Source organism: Arctopsyche grandis, chromosome 12, assembly GCF_051622035.1.
Source record: "Arctopsyche grandis isolate Sample6627 chromosome 12, ASM5162203v2, whole genome shotgun sequence".
Classification (NCBI taxonomy): Eukaryota; Metazoa; Arthropoda; class Insecta; order Trichoptera; family Hydropsychidae; genus Arctopsyche; species Arctopsyche grandis.
Genome location: NC_135366.1, coordinates 16,077,910 through 16,099,597, shown reverse-complemented (window position 1 = coordinate 16,099,597; position 21,688 = coordinate 16,077,910). Strand labels below are relative to the sequence as shown.

Genomic DNA, 21,688 nt, shown 5'->3' with positions numbered 1-21,688 from the left:
TAACATATGTATGTATGATGATTTTCTTAATTATGAGTATATGCTGAAAGTTTGAAATGTATCAATTACAGCAACTACATAATATTTAGTAGGTAGCCAATCTATCGAGTGTTAAAAAAATATGTATTATCAAACAATGAATGCTATTGATTTATCAATTTTTTGTAATGTCATTTTATATACACTTAAAATCACATTTGATGAAATATTTTTTATCCCCACAAATAAAGTTATTAAACTAACCATTTTGAACGATTTGGCTTAGTAAAAAAGCTAACTACGATACCCATATCGTAAGCGACGATCTCTACGACAGAAAAACCGCTTCGTTTGTGGACTCCATTATTATTGCGATGACCAGTGGAGGTCGTTTATAAAAAAAGGGTATAAATAAACTTGAGGATATAATTTAATCGATTTGTTTGTTATTGAGGATTGTGTCTCGGTTATTATCCTTTGGCTAATATCTATCAATATGACACATAATAACAGCTGACAAAAACCAGTGTCGACTTGTTAATTAAACTGGACACATTACATTGTAATTGTCAGTCAGGATTTGATCAAGGAAATCGATAAGGCATTATTGATTATGTGCTATTCATTCGATAAAGGAACTGGATTTAATTAATTGCTGACTTGATTGCGCTCGATGCACCATTTTCTTTGTCTTGGGTTTGTCGTTAGATTTGCAGTTCGCGTTTCCGGCATTTTAGCCAATTTTGGTCACAGCTCGTCGCTGATGCAGTCTTTGGAAAGTCACCTCGAAGGTCGTCCCTAAATGGCAGCCTGATTTTTTTCCACAAATCCAAGGTCCCCCTCGTTTGTGATAACGTGACTTTGTCCACGACTGATGACCGTCAAGTGCATTCAGCTCGACACGAATAACCCTCCTACGTGGTTCCCGTTGGTTTGCGTGTCTTGCAGGATGATTTCAATATCTCCGAATTGGGGGAGCTATGTAAATCGACCTTTATGCGGTGAAGGTTTTTGATTTAATAACTCATACGTGGCTTTCTTCCGTGAAGGTTTTCAGAAAACTGATCGATTTTCACTAAATTGCTTTATTGATTGATTGAGTTTTGAGACAATTTCCGCTGTTAGGATATCAATTCTTGGGAATGATTGGCAATGTTTGTATTTCAACTTACGAAGGTTTCTATACTATATACATATGTGAACAATTTTTGTAAGAGCTTCTTTTCTGATATTGATTGTCTCTATGTATATATATATATATATATATATATATATATATATATATATATATATATATATATATATATATATATATATATATATATATATATATATATATAATACGTACAAAGCTTTGCATGCTATGAACAATTATAACTCTATTCGTTTAATAAATTATTTATGCACGCTTATACCATTTGTAATTTGTCTTTTGTCTGATCAGGTATGGTATTTGGTAAGAAATTGTTTTTTTTTTTACTTTCAGCTGAAAATACGCAGTGCGCAAAGATTTGTGGAAAAAAAGTATGTGGCTATGAAATTTGTCGTAGCTGTAAACGCTACGACAGATCGTACAGCTACTTCAAAGAAATTGCTAGAAATATTTGCCGATTTGTCTGCATACAAATATTATGAATTGTTGTTATCTACATAGAACAATTTACAATGGTTTTCTGTAAATATTAGGTTTAATGAAGTGAAAAGATTGAAATGGCTATGAGTGGGTCAGGTAGTTAGAAGAATGGACGATATATGGATGAAAGAAGTGCTCGAATGGTACCCGAGAGAATGTTAAAGGGTGCAAAGAAAGCCATAGAGGAGATGGGTGGATGAAATCAGAAAAATGTGTGGAACGAGATGGATGAGAGTTGTGAGTGTTGGAGAGGCAGTGGATGGCAAATGGCTGTGAATTATGAAATAGCTAGATCTTTCTGTGTAAGAAGAGCATTCAATGCAAACAATAATGTTTTCTAACCATACATAAACAGAATGGGTCAAATATACACATTTATTTTGGACATAATTCTGTTTTAAATGTCGACCCTTGTCTCAAAATGTAACTTTGTACGTGGGAAAAAATTAGAACATTTTAATTAATGTGTGACCTGAATATGTATGTAGTTTTTGTTTACAAACTTGACCAGCTACAATCTCTTAGGGTTTGTCAAACTTTTTTTTTGCACGCGCTATTTTGAAGTGGTGTTCAAATTTAGAAGTGCACCGAATTAAATTATGCATCCAACAAGGTCGACAGTGTGTCGACCTTAATTCGAAACCAAATAAATTTCACACAGCTTTGTCGTTTGCTCTCATTAAGCGTCGCTCAAATTTTAGAATGTCCGTTCATTGCTATTATCGGTTCACTATTTTTAACCATTATCCAATTTTAAACTGATAATTATAAACGAAAGCAAAATCGCTCCCCTGGTTCTGCGTTACTGTTAGCGGTTTCTTGATTTTGCCATTTTTATTAACTAACGGTTTCGCTGTTTTGTTGTCTACGTTGCAGTTTGCTGGCAGCTCTTGGTCTACTTTTTTTAATAGACTCATCACGAGTTTCAAATCGATCTACCACACATACACACAACTCTGAACGAGCACGTGGTCTGTGACGGTGCTGCTCAAATATGCATTCATTAGTAACTAAAAATATCCTGTTTGATACTACAGAAGTGTCCTCGGACTTTTTAATTTTATCTACTTCACTTCAAGTGTGTGATCATTGCACCAAGTTGATCGCTGAACAAAGTGGTGCGCAGCTCTTTGAAATAGTGATTATTACACTCGAGCGATTCGCGCACCACACTTTCTGAATCTCTCGTTTATAAAATAAGACACTCAATTGAATTTATTATTGCTAGGAAGTCACGTGCTTGGCCGAGATCTCGACTTATTCTATTTTGCATCCAAGGATGATGGAAAAAATTACAACGCAACTTGTGCGTTTCCCGAGAACTTTTCACGCTACGAAAGCATTCACACTCTCGTGGATTGGTGTAAATGTAAATATTGATGATAAGTATGCTGGATTTTTTTTATCGCTTGGAAAGCTTCTCATGTTGAAATACACGTTCAAGCTGTACAGTGTGATATAATAATGCCACTGTTCTATTCTGACGTGTGCCAATTTTTTTATTTAATTTAAATTCGACTTTGAAGTTCGTTGATATATTTTGATGCTACTACATATATGTTGTGTGTATGCGTACATTTTTATACTGTATTCTTTTATTTTTTTAATCGGTCAGTGGTAATAATATATATGCAATATAGATATATATATATATATATATATATATATATATATATATATATATATATATATATATATATATATATTATTACCACTTTTTTTCTTCCACAAAGTTTGCTTATCAGACAAGGAAAAATCATTCAAACGCTTGTCAATATTTAAATCAATTGAAATAGTTAAGAGCCACCGGGTTCAAATGTGATGAAAATCCGTAACGTTTAAAGTTAAATTCCATACAAAATAAGTTTTTTTTATGCTTGAGTTTTTACAAGGTTTTTATTAGTTTTTTCTTAGTACTAACCGCCTTTCACTAAACAAAAAGCTCAATTCGAGACCTGATTTTGAATGATGTTTCATTAGTTCCTGTTTAGATTTTTTGTCATTTAACATGCATCTTAGAAATAGGAAACGGAATATGGGGGTGGGAAGAAGTATGACAAGAGTAGTGGATAAAGTGGAGAGAGTTAAGAGATTTAAATGGCAATGTTCGAAATGGACGCAAGGCGGACAAAGGAAGTACTTGAATGGTACCCGAGAGAATGTGAAAGGGTGAAAGAAAGGCCGCAAGTAAGATGGTTAGATGAAATTAGAAAAAAAAATTGTGAGTTGAGATTGATGAACGTTGTGCAAAATAAAGACGAATGGAAGCGTTTTGGAGAGGCCTTCCAGCAGTGGATGGGAGTGGTTGTAGATGATGATTATCTTATATTATCCATTGATTGCTGACATCTTTTCTGTTGAAAGCCCGCCACGCTGAAAATCGCCAACATTTCCAACTAGAATTATTTAGAAAGCAGGTATAAAAATTGTAGCTAATCCAAACAAACCTTAGATAATTACTGGCAAGGATTTTGAGTTTTGTAAAGGTGTGTTTAGACTCTAATATATCTTGCAACAATATAAAATAAACAAAATATGTAACTCTATTAATTAATGTATTTTTCCAAAACTAGTTATATTTTCTTCATTGTTGTCAAAATGTAATTGCTCACAATCTAAATGCCAAGCCACAACCTAAAATACTAAGCAGTTAAGGATTTCCATCTGAAAATTCTGCTATGGTTATAAATTCAGAAATTCCGGTGTAAATCAGTCTTTATAAAGTTGACAAATTAATGACACGGATTACACGACTCATGTTCGATGCATTTTTTTTCAATGCTACCTGGAAAGATTAGCGGGTCTTGTTTACTTTGAACATGTTCAAAATACAATGCCTATCGGGCCCATGAACTTGTTGGCAAAACGCCGATCGGCGTTGATCAGCTTTAAAAGGGTTGTCTAGTTCTTTGTAAGCTTATTTATCAATAAAATTGATTAGTTACATATTCCGACAAAAATTATTTACATAGATACTTGTCATAAGTTTGCAAAGTACACCTTATCAATATTTATATTGATATGTTTGATTTATCACTTCGAACGTTTGTTGCACTTCCAAAATTCGTCTTTATCTATACGTTTATGTTTTTATTTTAAAATTCAAACTGCCTCTTTATTCGATTCTCTCTAAAATTCATGTTTTGTATATGTGGCGCATTTGATAAACTTGTTTTACCAAAAAAAGAAACGGCCCACCCGAAAAAATTATTTATCGTTATTGAAGTCGTTGCTGCCGGTCAATATCGCGATTTTTTTGTACAATGTACACGTCCATAATGGCAATCATATTATAAAATACGATATCGGCATTATCTATCATTACACTTATAATAATGGATAACGAAACATTTATAATCAATTTTGCTATTGAAATCGATATTGATAATTTATATTGAATGTGTTTTTATTTATTTTTTCAGGCACACATGAAATTCCCACAGGACTATCCATATTCACCTCCGTCAATTAGATTTTTAACAAAAGTTTGGCATCCAAACGTGTATGAGGTAAGACTTTTTTATATATCACTTATATTTATCTACTAAAAAAATCTAATGAAATGTTGTCAACTCCCGTTTGAACCGTTCTTGTTATTGGAGATGACACATATGATAGCATTTTTTTCTTTAATTCGTGCGAGACAGCTGTCAACATCTATACTCGAATCAGATAAACTCCATCATGGCTGTTGACCTGAAAAAATCCCAACATTTGGTTACCGAACTGATATTGCAACGCGCTTCTTGGTAGTTTGGTTTATGTCCAAATCTTCTTTTGTTTGAACGAATGCGTATAATTTTAGCACGTTTAATGTGATTTTTTTAAAGGACCTTCGTTTTGATAGGTCCGATCGTTGTCTCCGAGATCGTCGTGTCTCGAAGGATATCCGCTTCACCTCAATCTTTGTTCTGGGTGTGAAAATCTTTTTGGTGGCGTATTGACCCCGCGTTTTCCGCCCACCACCTTGGCATCCATCCCAGCATTATTCGATGCTCTCCGTCATCCGGGATAAACCTTGGCTGTTGGTCATCGTCGTCTGTCTTGGGTCGAATTAGCCGAATCCCGAGTATATGGTCAGTTTGGCTCGTATTCAACGTCAGATTCTGCCTACTTTTTGTATGTATATTTTCTTTCAACACATGTAGACTACAAGTCTTCCTGAAATCGATTTTCGAATCATTCCATTTCTGCGAAATAACCTTCAAGTTTCATCGATGCTTATGCATACATATGTATATACACGACGTGGGTATATATTTAGAGAATTTTCAGTGTGGTTGATTGTTCTAATGGTTAGACGAAACCTGACCGCCAAGTTCTGGGTATTTGCTGTGTAGCAGCTTAGTTACTGTTACGGTATATTTTATTAAGGTCAAAAGGGCAAATTATATTTTTTAGATGGATTCAATATGAAGGTCGCAATGCCAGTATATAAATTGTCGCTTTTATATAATAGTTGCAATTGGTTTTTGAAATAAAACCTGTCGATGAATATTGAACCAGAAACCGGGAGGCAAGAAGTTGCGACTGTTTCTGTACTGTATTGAAATTGAAAAATATACTATCTGAATGGGAAATATTAAAAAGAATACCCTTCTATACTTAAATATTTTTGGCACGGCTGTAAAATAAATTACACGGTGACAAAACGACATTTAATGTCAAATTAACATCTCTAAAATATCTCGCACGACAGAATCGGCGTTCGCCCGGCAAATCAAACGTCAAATGGGTTGCCAGTAACAAAAATAAATACCGAGCCCTAACAACCTTGTCTTAACCTAAGCTTTAAATAAATAAGTGTTGGCTGCTAAGATAGTACGATTACCCAGTGAAAATGATTTCACTGAAACGTCAAATTTTATTTTTGTTTCTGGCAAACCGTTTGACGTTCGATTTGCCGGGCGAACGCTGATTCTGTCGTCCGAGCTATTTTAGAGATGTTAATATGACATTACATGTCATTTTGATATTTGTTGTGTAATTTATTTTACAGCTGTGCCAAAAATATTATCCCTATCTAAATGTAAACTGGTCACTGTGAATATAAAGTGGTCATTATTTATATCGATTTTGATTCATTTGACCCTAAATCATCTGTCAAAAAAAAACTGTTTATCTTTTACAACTGATTACAAAAAGATTTAATGCTGGGCGGTGTATACTAAACATATTGATTGAAATATGTAGATGTGCTAATTGAAATGCTCTTGCTTACCACGTTATGTCACGAATTATATACATCTATGTATATGTATGTATGTAGGTTACCAAACACTGTCCTGGTATACACGAAATGGCTGAACTCTTTGTGCTAGGAACATTTGCTCTGGTTTCGTAGTAATTTCTTTCGACTTGGGTCTACGAGCATTGCTCCTGTGCAGCCAGGATTTTATACAGCTTTGAGTTCTTTATGTTTGTGGAAAAAACACGTGTCTCTTATTTGCTGCATCGCCAGAGAGCATTTCCCCGACCTTCGCTCTCCCCAGCCGTTGCGTCGTTCGTATATTTGGAAACTGCACTTTTATATAGCGAAACATAAAGAACAAAAAGTCTAGACATTCTAGCGAACGCTTTCAGTATTTATACTGAAACATTTGTCTGTCCGCTTTTAGCGAATGCAGTTTCAATCTAAATTTGGTTACCGCTAATTGTAAGAAAGTCTAAGCGGTGGCTCTCCTTTGTCTCGAACGCTCCGGTACGATTCCGTGTGCGTTATTTGAAAATTTCAGATCGGAATACGCAAGGGCAAAGAACATTGAAAACAATAAAAAAAGGTTAAACGAGTACGTATGTATAATGGGTAGTCGAGGTAATGCTTACGATGCATGAAATTTACATCGCAATATCGCATACAATTCTCTATGTTGAATAGATAAGATACAGATCGGATATGACTTATCTTTTCTATGTAATAATCTTTTCATTTGGATTAAAGTATATTTATTTTTATGTACATATTACATATTATGTTTGACGATAATTTTTTTTTCGATTTTGGAAAATTAAATTCGTTTTTTTCCACAAGCAATAGAGCGCGTCGAAACGAAAGCTATCTAAACGGTAATTTTCAATGTCCGCTATGTTTAATATAATAGCAATAATCACTTTCTATGGCTTATAAGTCGTCTTGTATAAATTTATATAAGGAAGATTATTATTGATTCAGCCCGCTTGTTTTCTCCGTTTATAATTTTGTTACGTGGCGTTTTCGTGTGAAACGATATCGTTTTTATATTGTTTACATATTTTTTATGCACACATTATTGCCAATAATATTTATACTATCTGTCGAAACGGATTTGTCCGCAAATCGCCGTTGTGCAAAACCAGTCTAGAAATTGCAAGAAAGTCATCAATAGGATTTAATTTTCCCGAACGCAATTGGTTCAGATCCAGTTAACCGTTGAAAGCTATCCCAAGGCTGGAAAATTGCTGTCACCTAGTTTGTCATTCTTCTTATTAAAGTGGCGTAATATTGCCTCGTCAATTTGAAGTATCTAGTGAAAGATAGCTATGTTACTATATTTCTTGATTCCCACTAGTTAGAAATAGGATAGTATTTGGGTAGGAAGAACATTTAAACCAATCATTGATTTCAATTTATGATATCTATATATTCTATTATTTGAACCAGACTTTGACTAAACAATGTATGTAGAAGGTTATTAATAAAGTAATATGTACTATCGTAAATCTCCATGGTAATAAAATAAGATTAATAATCTTTGACATTGCCAAAGCGTCCTAAGGTCGACTAACAAAATTGTTTGTTGTATCATTCATAATTCATTTTTTGTATGATCCGTGTGCGTAAACACGCAGCCCTTTCCCGCTTATCCAGAAAAAAGTAAAATTTTATTGTCATATCCACAAAGGAACTGCGTATTTGATTGAGTCATCTTCAGTTGATATATATATAATTCTATAATATCAAAAGCTCTCCTCCGAAAGGACATGGCCTTATGACCCATTTCGAGCTCTCGGCCCACACGTTGCCCAGTGTGTTGGCTAACAGGAATAATGTAACCGGTTTGTAGTGTTAACTTTCGTATCCCTTTTCCGCATTATGCTCGTTTTGATTTTAAACATTATACCTACATACATATAAACTTGGCACGTTTTCATTCATTTGACATTTAGATAAGTCTGACATTTGACAGAATAAAGGAAAGCCGTATTAGACAATACCAGCTTACGCTTTTGGCCCATCTACGTTGACCTTATCCTCCGCGCTAGTTTGACGCAGTTTTGCTATATGTCACCTGGGTTTTTCAACATTGGCTGTTCCATTCTGCTATTTTTTTATTGGATAGATACTGGCTTGTAGTGGTTGGCAGGTCAGCGACCTACCACCACCTGGTAGTGCTTCAACTGCCTGCTCGTGCAGCAAGCAGTATTGCTAGCTTCCCGTTGGTTCTGTCGCACGGTTTTGTACGACACAACGATGAGCTGCCATGTCAGTTTTTCCAATACTGAAGTACCGTTCCGTCTCCTTTCTGCTACAATGCCACTGCGCACTATTCAAAACAATCGACAGTTAAAATTTGCACGAATGGAAAGTAAAAAGTGTAATTACTCACCGTTGGGTATTGATTTCACTTGAATGTGAGGAAAAACTGACTAAATTTGACGCATTTTTGAGAAAGCGAAATTCGCACGCTGCTGCCAGCTCAAATTCTCATCTCGCAGAGAATTCGAGACCCAGAGATTGTCCTCTGGCTCCCTACCTGACATTTTTGAAATTCTCACTTTGGGCACCAGCTGCCGATTTGCCTGTGTGAGAAAGTCGGGGGGGGTCATCGTTTGTTCCCGGATGCACCTCATGCTACAATGAACAGCTGACAGGTATAAGAACTACACACCTCGCCCTTCTCCCTTCGTATGTATGTACATAATGTGGGATTCGAGGAGCTTGTTCGTCCTTATTCTGATGAAAGTAAAAAGAAGCACATCGTTATTGGAGACCCATCGTGTTTATATACTTACTTATTCTACCTATGGTTCGACTCTTTGGCTACCTGTATCAGACCGGTCGACCCTTTGCCGTCCTCTCCACCTACTTTATTACCTCTCTTGGTCTACCTGTGTTGTTATGCCAACCTGGTGTTTCGTCCTGCCTTATCTGCCCCCACCTTATTAAGACGAGGCTCGATTCTTTTTTTTTTAGTCCTTCGATGAGTCTGGACTTCTGAACGCCATGTCGACGAGATCTTTCGCGATTAGAACAATATTCTTATCAAACTTCCTTGTCCTTGTATAGCTTTCCTATTGTTTTTTATCACTAAAAGTTTTCAGCACGTCTCGTTTATCGCGTGAAATGCATTCACACTTTCTACCATTCGGCCTAGATAACCTTTTAAATGCGTCAAATTAACATAAACAAAGCGCGTTACGTAATTTTAACTCTAATCGCTTGAATACTTTATGAACGGAAGCATTTTCATAACATTTGACATTTATTCTTCTAATAAGTAGTATATTAAAAAAAATATATATATACATATACATATGAAGTTTTAAATTAATAATTTCAATCTTACTGAATACAGAAATTTGTATAATATTCAAAAGTTTTGAACTTAAACAACTTTCTAACTTTCGTATTTGTACTTAATTTTTTCCCAATACTCATAATTTTAGTTTATTCAAATCTAGCATTAGGTGAATATCAAATACTAGTGGTTTTACCCGGCTTCGCTCGGTATTTGTAATTTTAACTACTTAAACATGGCTATTCTAATAGTAAACATTTGATTAAATATATTTGAATAGTTTTATTTTATTTAAATTTATTTGAATATTCATTTCTTTTTTTATTAAATTGAATGTCACCGATTTTATGAACCAAACAAACAAACATACATACAAAGTCTCCTTCGAAATTATATATTAGATTAATAGGTATTGAGAATTTGCTCAGTATTTGTAAATAATACTTGGTCTTCTCAATTATCATCATAAATATACTTGTACCGAGCTTAATTTAAGGACGCAATCTAGACTTAGAGTCGGGCAAGTGGGTAATATAAATGAATCACCTTTGCAAAGCTACACGGTACAAAGTTGATGGATCTCGCTTCCGTGTGTGATAACAGTTAAGCGTTTCAAGTACACATTTCTACCGTTTGATTCCTGGAACGTTTCGTGATCGCTGCTAGTGGAGCTTTTTGAGCCTTCGAGAAAGCTCTCGGAGAGCTTTTCGTGTTTACGCTTTCGATCGAACAATTGATTATTTGTATTATGTATTTTCATACCATTCGTGTCGACCGCTATCCAGATAGCGCATTCGACCTGTGTGCATTTTCATTTTTTTTTTTTAAGTTTTTTTTTATTTCTTTACAAACTTTGGACCTTTCTCGATTGTTGTAACACCAACAAAGCTCTCGAACTAAATGCGGAGAACCACCAGGAGTGCAGAGGCTCAGATGCGGCTGTTTTAATCCGAGTCCGAGTCGCCCTCACGCACACGCTCTTTATTGATTGTTTCTCTCATCTCGTTTACCCCACCACCACTGGTGAGCCTGCACACTGCGACCTTTCGAACCTTGGACTTGCGAAAGCCGGCGAATCACTGCGTTTATTTAGCTGTACTTTTTTTAGAAAGTAGGACTAATGTTCTAGTTGCGTGCACGTGGCTTTTTTGGCCTTATCGATAGCACTCAATGTGAAGTATGTAAGGTACGAATTTCTTAACTAAAAAGTGAGAAGAGGTATGTAAAAACCAAGCTTGGTTTCAAAGCATGTTTCAAATTTGACTGAGTGTTTCGGCTGCTTATAAATCCAATTTACTTGAAAAAAGTCGTTGAAATAGTACAGTTTATTATTCTTGAAATTGTCAATTTTTATTTGTATCAAAAGGAACAGCATAAAATCGAACAGCTGTACAATTGAAAAACTTGAGAAGAGTTCAGTTTGTGAGTGAGTAAATAACGAACGCTTGTATTTTTACTTTATCTATGTACATAGTAACAATAGATGAACATGTTGTGATCATGCGAAAATTCGAACTCGAGTTTTTGACTGATTCGAACTCAGAATCGATCACTCATTCGGTTTTCACATTCTAGAAAAAAATGTGTGTATATTTTGGTATTTTAGATGTCTGTATAAAATGTCTTGTGTTTTTTAAAGATTTTTTAACACCGTTAGTCCTATAGAACTGACACTTGGAATCAGTTATTGACACGGTGTCATTTTTTTTACAAATTTTGAAGTTAACCAGAAGTGGTGCCTCCCCTTATGGATATCGTCTCTTTTTTTTTGGATTCAATAATCTCCTAAACTTAACTTAGCTTAACTGATCATACTGATTTTTATTTTTCATGTAATCTATTACATAATCTATTTTTTCATTTTATTAATGTACGCAGCAGTAATAGATGGAGTTGTGTGATCATGTAAAATTTCAACCTCGAAATTTTGACTGATTTGAACTTGGAATCGGCTACTGATCACGTCTTCGTAGTTTTTTGTGTGTGAATTTGTTGGATAATTCGAACACCGTTGATCTTATCAATCTGAAACTTATGTAGTATCAGTTATAGGAGTGTTTATCGTTACGATGTAAATTTTTTAAAATTTTAGTTTGACCGGAAGTGATACCTCCACTTATATTTCACCTCTATGATGAATTTCATACACTAGTATTTTTAAATATTTTTACCTCAACCGAAAGTAGTACTTTTACTCTAGAGAATCGAGGTTGTTTTATGTTTTTATCCAAAACTTTTCGGCGTATCGAACTAAAATTTCATATTTATAAGTTTCAGCTTAATATCAAGTAATGTACATAATAAATTTAGTGAAGATCCGTCAACCGTAAGTGGCAGTTTACTCTTGTTCGCCTTTTTTCTACCATTTTTTTCGACCCGTTAAATATATACGAAAAAATTACATTATAATACCAGTATCAATGTCATGTAAATAAAAAAAACAAACATTTTTCTTTGTTTGGAGAATGTGCGTACAACATTGTATATGTATATTACTAAGTCGAGTTGCTAAAACAACTAAAAAAACCATTTTTGATTCTACATATTTAGTACTGGATTTTGTATGATGTAACTTATCCCGGTAAGTAATCTTTTGGCATCCTCAACATCTTTCGTCTTAAAATCATTTTAAAAAAATGCTTAATTTCATACATCTCATCTCAATTTTTATTATCATTCTTATTAGTTATTATACATTCAAACTTTGTTGACCTATAAAGGATGTTGCATGCTTCATAAGACTTTTTCCTCGTCAAATCTTCTTTTTGTACACATGGCGTTGAAATTAAAGTCGCGTGTCGTGTCACACACAGCAGCTTTTTTTCGATCAGTAAATAAGACGTTGCACTGGCGAGAAGAGAACCTCGTCGTCCTCTGTAGTAGGTATTGCGTGCAGGGTTGATTGCACTCGTCCGGTGCACGCACCCAGACGACCCACAGTCACACATTCTCTCCTGGTAGCTTTGCCCATCGTCGCATCCCTTCTCCCGGATTTTGATCCTTGAAAAGGGATCCGCAGGACTCCCACGTCCTTTGTCCGCTCCTCCTTGCTCTCATGCGAGCCTGCCATTAACGCGTTTTGCTAATTTTTAATGTTACCTCCACCCGCTGCATCTTTCATACCCGCAAGGATCGATCGCTATCGACCGAGCGGATCGGGTTTGTGTCCTCGTTTGTGGGTCGCCAGGACCCAACCGAGATCCCCATATATGGAAGGGATGCGGCGGGCTTAAGTATCAGGATCGCAGACGCAACGCAGAGATGATTACCCATGATGGGAGGCTGCGAGGACGACGGGGACGTGTGCGTGCTTTGGTGCGTTTGTGTGTAGGTGTGCGCACAACTAGCACCAGATCCTTACCCTGTGTGCTCGCTCGCCGGTCGTCAACCTTTTTCCTTTGCAGACCCGACCGTGCCGCAAAACGTCCAAAATAAGCCCCGACGGGTACGACTGGGGTTTTGTCCGCACTATGGGTGTATGGACCTTAGATCGCTATGACTTTGAAATTCTGACGTTTAAACAACGAGATCAGATGCGACGACGGTTATGTGCCAAGCAGTTGCTACGTCATATGAATATATGACGTAGCAACGCTTATTGCTCAAAATCAACTAGAAGAGCTTAATTATGATCATTAATCACTATCATTTGGTATATTATCTACATTGAATTTATGTCTGATATAGTAGTTATCATTAGAGATTCGTCTTTAGCATTTTCATTTTAGCAAATAGAATGTTCTATTTTAACATTTGTGTATAAGTATACAATATTTTTTTAGATTTTCAAAAACGACATCAATACGTTGTAATATAATATATGAAATACATACAATTTAAATCTTAGATAATGAGTAGAGCCCGGAATCTGAAGGGGCTGTTTATTGTTCAAAGATTGTAAAAGCATTGTTAAAGGTTTGCCGAACCTTGTTTACAAAGGATTTACAACAATGGAACAATAGGCGGCACGTTTCCGGCCCCTTCAGATTACGACCTCTAATAATGAGTAAATTATATAAAATGACAATTATTAGGAAATATTGACATGAGAAAATACATAAAATTTTTTCGAAAAATGCTATTGAAATCGTCTTCTATTCTTGCCACACAAGTCTTCCATGCTTTCTTCTACATCATCTTGAATGTCATTCTAACAATTCTTATTTTTAATTCGTCTGGCTATGTTTCGTCTATTGCTTAGTATATTTTTATATATAAAACACTTATTTCTGTCTTAAATAATCCAGCTTAATTTCTTATTACTGTTCGCGCTTATTTATCGTCAGATATGAAATAAAAGGAGGCAGCGATAACAATCGAGTTTGATAATTAAGTTCTCACATTTTCTATCAAGTACCCAACTGTGTGCACCAAGGGTAGTTCATATAATATATAATTTCAGTACTTTATAATGCTTCGTCTTTTAATGATGTGTCGACTTCCCATTCTAAATCTTCACAAATGGTGTGTCAAGTAGCTCACTTTCCTTACTTACATTGAAAATTATGAATCACTTTGTTTTTTTCGCAAAAAAGTTAATCTTTTTTTACTATAAATATACTAAGAATAGATAAGATCACAATATCTGTCATACATTGATATTCGTATATTTTTGAGGCACTTTGAGCTATATCTGTGTGACCTTGGCAGCGTTTTAAGTCTAGATGTGAAGTTTTCGAAGTTATAAAAGTAAGGTTTCCGCTAAAACTACTATATATATTTCAAAGACTAATGAAGAATCGATTATGTATGTGTGTTGAAAACGCGTTAAGTAAATGGATTCAGCATATTACTCGGCACGCTATCAACATGGCATCTGGATCATTGTTAATGTGTTTTTACGATAACGTATTATGAGTAGGAAATATATGTCTAATATTTTAATGAAGATTTAACCCATCGAAGTGTAAGCTTTCAGCGAATGTTGAAAAAAATCTGTCAAAGAGTTCCTTTGCTCGTGTTTGAAACAAGCTATACAATCGTTTAGTTGTCGACTTATTTTTATTATTTTCTGGGTAATTCTGCCCTCGCGTTTATTGTCATTATCGACACGAGCGGGTATCAAGTATTGATAGTAAACCTAATAGTACACAATTCAATGTATGCATTTCAAGTACAAAGCTGTTTTTATGGTATGACCATGTCATGTCAATTCCACCCTACATATTATACACGCCTATAATGCTATGCACATTTCAAAAGTGTCATTCGCACACACAATCGATACGTAATATGTACGATAAATATCATAGTTTAATACCTCAGATGAAATGAAAACGGTACCTATGTAGGTATAGGTATATTAGCAAATATTCAGAATATTTGTTCAACGTTGTATTATACATAGATGCCGCAAATTCCTGCATTTAATTTTGAAGGAAGATCACATTCTTTCCGCATTCAGTTTCATTCTATCGATTCAGTTTTATTTATATCCAGCTCCCTCTCTTATATTTCATGCTCCGAAATGCTATTCTTTGCGAAATTACACGGTAACCGCTCAGGTATTTTACGATCTCCCTTATAAGTTTCGGGTAGTACTTTGCGATCTCTTCCACGTTTGTATATATGTACACATGTACTTATTTCTTTAACTGGCCTGGCATTATTGAATGACCGCGTACTCTCCTTCAACTTCCCTCTCTCCTCTTCGCCTCTCGTCTGATCCTTCTCGGCCTACCCGAAGCCCACTTTACTACTATACTTTGTGCGTCGCCCTCGCTCTTTTTCCAATTCGCGTCGTCCCTGTCGCACACTCGGCTCCTTTTTAGTCCTGTCTACCTTCTGTCCCCCTGATACTTCGTGCCCTTTAGATCATTGCCTGCGCCGGCCCGAAGGTAAACCACTGCGGAGTCTGAGGAGGCAAGATAACATGGACCCGCAAAAGCGCAGCGCTGTCGCGTTATCGATTTCGGTTAAATTTAACCCCGAAGCATTTCAAAATCGATATCGAAAATGTATGTAATGGCGCTAGTTACGCCTAGGAATTCGAGCCCTGTGAGTGCGTGTGTCATTCGGTGGTGTGACGTCATGCCGCAGGGCCCCCTTCGCCCTCATTGGGGTGATTATGGGGGCCGAGGAGGGTCGGAGCGGCGAGGGGACCGGGGGATCGATACTCGAGCCCTTCGAGGTACATAGGTGTTGTGTATGCGAGTACTCGCAAAGTCCATGAATGAAAAGGGCTCGCTTCCCTCCTCCGGTTTAACGAGGATGGATGGTGAGGGTCATTAAACCTTTTGGATGCTCATATGCGTAACGGGCCGGTTGTGAGTTATAGTCGAATAAACAACGCAAATTGTGCGATCTCGTATACTTGACAATTATTGAGTTTGTAAAATTGAAGGATGATGTACTGGGTTGACATTGGCGATTGATCTTCTTGCATTCCTTTCGCTGGTATGCCGATTTCTGAATCGATCATGTGCGACAAATCTATTAATAATAGATTGCTTATGACGTCTGAAATAACTGAATTGCATTTTAATATGTATCTTATGTAGCACTTGATGCATTTGACTTTGCGTTTATGAACATCTACTGCAGATCTCACGATGAAAAATCTAGCAGACGTCGGCATTTTATAATGTTTTAAAAATTTAATACCGCCAGGGGAAATGTTATTGTTGAAAATTTGCCATTCATGAAAAAATAAGCAACTTTTATAAGGCATCATGACGCATGTACATGGGGAGCTACCGCGTCATTGTAATTAATATTATTTTTTATGTAATCTGTATATATTCAAAATGCAATTAAAATCTAACATAAAAAAAATATTATGACGTCCAATTACTTAAGGTTTCTCAGATTTCGATTTATTTTATACAAAAATTCGGTCTATCTAAACACTTAATCTAATCTATAATTTGGAAAGAGACTTTGTATGTATCCTTGGTCGTCGTCGTCGTCGTCGTCGTCGTCGTCGTCCGTAGATCGGTGACGTCATCGAACACGTGATTCGATTTTTTTTTTTTTTTCGATCCATGGGCGCCGATTTGTTTTTTTCGTTTCAATGGATTCACCCCCGCGGGGGCGCAAGGCGAGTAGCTTCATGGGGCCCCGCCAGGGGCGCCACAAGGGGCGCAGCCCCGTGGGGCCCCGAAGGGGGCCCGGGGGGCCCAGCCTCATGGGGCGCAGCCCCATGGGGCTCAAAAGGGGGCGCCACAAGGGGCGCAGCCCCGTGGGGCCCCGAAGGGGGCCCGGGGGGCCCAGCCTCATGGGGCGCAAGCCCTAATAGGCATTAACTAAGGGGGGCGAAGCCCTAGACGGCAATTAATCATGGGGGCGCGGAGGGGCGAAGCCCTAAAAGGCAACTGATCATGGGGGCGAAGCCTTAGACGGCATTTAATCATGGGGGTGCGGAGGGGCGAAGCCCTAAAAGGCATTAACTAAGGGGGGCGAAGCCCGAAACGGCAATTAATCTTGGGGGCGCGGGGGGCGAAGCCCTAAAAGGCATTAACTAGGGGGGGCGAAGCCCTAGACGGCATTTAATCATGGGGGTGCGGAGGGGCGAAGCCCTAAAAGGCATTAACTAAGGGGGGCGAAGCCCGAAACGGCAATTAATCTTGGGGGCGCGGGGGGCGAAGCCCTAAAAGGCATTAACTAGGGGGGGCGAAGCCCTAGACGGCATTTAATCATGGGGGTGCGGAGGGGCGAAGCCCTAAAAGGCATTAACTAAGGGGGGCGAAGCCCGAAACGGCAATTAATCTTGGGGGCGCGGGGGGCGAAGCCCTAAAAGGCATTAACTAAGGGGGGTGAAGCCCTAGACGGCTTTGAATCATGGGGGCGCGGAGGGGCGAAGCCCTAAAAGGCAACTGATCATGGGGGCGAAGCCCTAAACGGCAATTGCTCATGGGGCGTGGAGGGGCGAAGCCCTAGAAGGCAAAGGCTCAGGGGGGTGCCGAGGGCGAAGCCCTAGAAGGCAAAAAAAAAATTGATTTTTTTTTTTATTTTTTTAAATTTTTTTTTTGATTTTTTTTTTGATTTTTTTTTATTTTTTTTTTATTTTTTTTTAAATTTTTTTTTTTAATTTTTTTTTTAAATTTTTTTTTTAAATTTTTTTTTTAAATTTTTAAATTTTTTTTTTTTTTTTAATTAAATTAGCTTAGTCATGTTTAAGCGGTTTATATTATAAACACTGAGCGAAGCCGGGTAATACAGCTAGTACATATATAATATATATTGTATCTGTTGAGATTTATTATTTAGTATTTTCTTTTATAATCAGTATTTAAAACGTAAGTGATAAGGTTCCAGTCGTTAGGTTGAAAAAAAAGCTATATATATGAAGACGATTATCATTATCTATATATACTCGAATGATGTTTAGATATTTATCTATTTTCTATGCGACCTTTACAGTGATGATTCAAGATATGCTACGTATACTAAATTTTTATATTTTTTTCCATACGAAGCATTCAAGTTTGGATTAGGAACTAGGGTAAGACGATAACCCTTCACTATTAAGACTAGTGCCTTATATTAAATACACATATCATCGTCATCACTCACAGCCATTCGCCATCCACTGCTGGATGAAGGCTTCCATTCGTCTGTGTTTTAAGCAACTCTCATCCATTTCATTCCACACATTTTTCTGATTTTATCCACCCATCTCCCCTGTGGCTTTCCTTACACCTTTTTACATTTTCTCCGATACCATTTGAGCACTTATTTCTTCTATATATCGTCCGTTCTTCTGTGTAGTTACGTGACCCGCCCATTGCCATTTCAATCTTTTTACTCATCAACCACCTTTGTCATACTTCTGACCCATGTATTCCGTTTTCTGTCTTCTCTTATTGACAATACAATTATATATACTGCTAGAATTGTGTTTTAGAAAATCATATATCATATAATATATGTACATATGTAGTGGTAGTGCGGGCGCCTTTTAATTCCGTGGATGTTTTCTTTTTTTGATTTGTTTTGATTTTTTCCTATATACATTACATCGTTTTATATAATAATATACATATATATTTAACCACTTGACTTTTTAAGCTTTTGACGTCATAATAATAAAAAGTGCACGCGTGGAGAGAACTCTCGCACATGTTGAACATGTGAATCATTGCTTATGAAACCACGTGATTCACGACCATCGCGTGTGGTAGAAATAAATATAAAAAACACAAAATTCGTAAGATTCATTACATATTATAAAACGACGTTAAATTTTGATAAATTATTATTCATAAGATTCATCATGGTTGGTAATTGAATCGACCGAGGAAGTAACTACATTTTCAACAATGGCCATAAAGGTTGAACAAATTTTAATATATTGCATGCAAATTGAAATGTGTCACGTTGTCGATACAGAGAAGACGCATTTAAAATTTATTTAAAAACAAACACCATTTTTCGAACGCAATTTATTCAACATCGTTATTCCGTAACAGTAGGCGATTTTGTATGTCGCATTGTGTGATACTGTAATAAAATAATGTGTTGTTTTTTTAATATGCATATGTATTTTTGAAAGCATTTTTGATTATGTTTAGTTAGAATGACTAACCATCCTGAAAATTTACAGGTCATTTCGCAAACCGCTGTGCGCAACCGGAAAACACACTGTCTATGACACATTTGTGACACTAAATAATCTGATAACGATTTTGTATATTGTTGTATTATATCGTGTGATAACTATTGATATAGTATATTGTACAATATTTTTTACATGTTATATTATGATTTTATTTTATAATTGATTATTTCATCAAATTTTGTAATCTTATCGATGAAATTTTATTTAAAAGTGCCAATGTTAATTCGCATGTGACGTGTTTTAGAAATGAACGCCCTCTTAATATTTTTCGCGACGGAGTATTATATCTACGAAAATAACATGTTTACCATTTTTTTGTAAACAGTCGTCGAATTGTGGCGTAAATGTGTTTTTATTTATTTTTAATTAAAAGTTCATTTTCTTATTTCATTTTAACTGACTACACACGTGTTAGTGGAACATACATATCTTTGACATTAGTATGCGTTTATTATTGGACTGGTCCTTCTAGTGACAAAAATCAATCTAATTTTATCGAAATGGAACGAAACTTGAGCGCTTCTTGTATATACGTACAACAGTTTTCAATCCAAATTTTCTAGAAATTCCAAAAATTCGAATATTTTCAGAAAAAATTTAAAATTATTCAATATATTACAAAAAACTATTAAAAATCAATGAATTTATTATATAACTTGAATGCAGTCTGCCCTGAGCAGCACTTTTCAGTAAATTCCGTTAATAATAAACGAAAAATTCTCAAACACATCACTTTTTCATAAAAATTCCCCTGCGGCTCTTATAATTTATAAGAAATAAACTGTTTAATTGTTCTATTTTACTTGGACGTTCATATTTTTTTGTATTTCTTATTATTTTTTTAAAATTCTATTACTATTGGCATGTCTGGATGAAAAAAATCTCCAGTCACGCTTTTTAAAATCTTATTATAATATATATTTCATTATATTTTGGTCCTTCGTAAATATATAATATATTTGCACAAAAATAATATTATAATTTTGGAAACCCTTTGTTCCGAAATTGGAGTGACAGCACTGGGTATATGTATATGTATATAATTCTGGAAAATTAATTTTATATTTAACGTCTTGAACTCTGAAAGCCACTATAGTGGCTTTCGGATATTCGGCTGCCAGCTCTGAAAGCCAGTATAGTGGCTTTGTTAAGCGACTACTTTGAAGCTTTATTTTTAATATTCATTGGCAAATTTTTGAAGGTTTTATTTTACAATAGTGTACTTAAAGGATACGAGATGCTAGAAAATGTATAAATAGGATAATTACAGTAAAGGGTTAGCGTCTATATATCTAAATATATACGCTATCACTAAGCCAGCAGTTTGGCTTAGTGATAGCGTATATATTTAGCATCACTGAGGTCATAGGTTCGTGTCCTCGCCACTGCTGGGTAGATTTGGGGGTTTTGTGACTCCAAATCGATCGTTTCTCTATCAGAGTTTGCCAATTTTATCTGATCATTGCTGAAACGGTTCCTGAAAATTGGTATTAAATCTAATCCTGTTGTCACAAAAATCTGCCTGTGTATAATTTGTATTAATTATACACAGTAATCTGAAATCCATAGATGTCACTATGATTATTATTTCTGATTAATTGTTATATTCTATATATTCTGATTGTATATGTATGTATTACTGTATTTCTGATTGTTTATGTATTTCATTAACGTACACCCGTCGCATTGGAGCAAATCTGTAATGGCGAGTGTGTATTGATTTGTGACAATAAAATAAAATAAGAAAAATATTGTTTCTAATAATATTTGAATTCTTTAACTGCTTCTACATTTGAGTGGGCCGTTTTATTTGGGCAGTCGGTATCGATACATTGTGCTCTAAGGAGGTATTTTCGGTGGGGTGACCATAATTTTACGACGTGTTCGGTAATATTAGTGCATATGGAGAAATAATAAATACAAGTGTTGGCAACATTGAAATTTCAGTTTTTAAACTGTTAGTTAAAATCACATTTTCTATTCGTTACCTAATAGAAAACTTTCAAAACCTAGAAGACT

The 21,688-nt window shown here is 35.8% G+C and overlaps 1 protein-coding gene across 1 annotated transcript in view; it reads left to right on the top strand.

Moving 5' to 3' along the window:
• LOC143920608 (ubiquitin-conjugating enzyme E2 R2) overlaps window positions 1-21,688 on the top strand; it is a 40,932-nt gene that overhangs the window by 3,261 nt on the left and 15,983 nt on the right. The window contains exon 3 of the mRNA XM_077443550.1: window positions 5,035-5,121. Within this exon, the coding sequence (XP_077299676.1) occupies window positions 5,035-5,121 (87 nt within the window). The remainder of the gene's footprint in view (window positions 1-5,034; window positions 5,122-21,688) is intronic.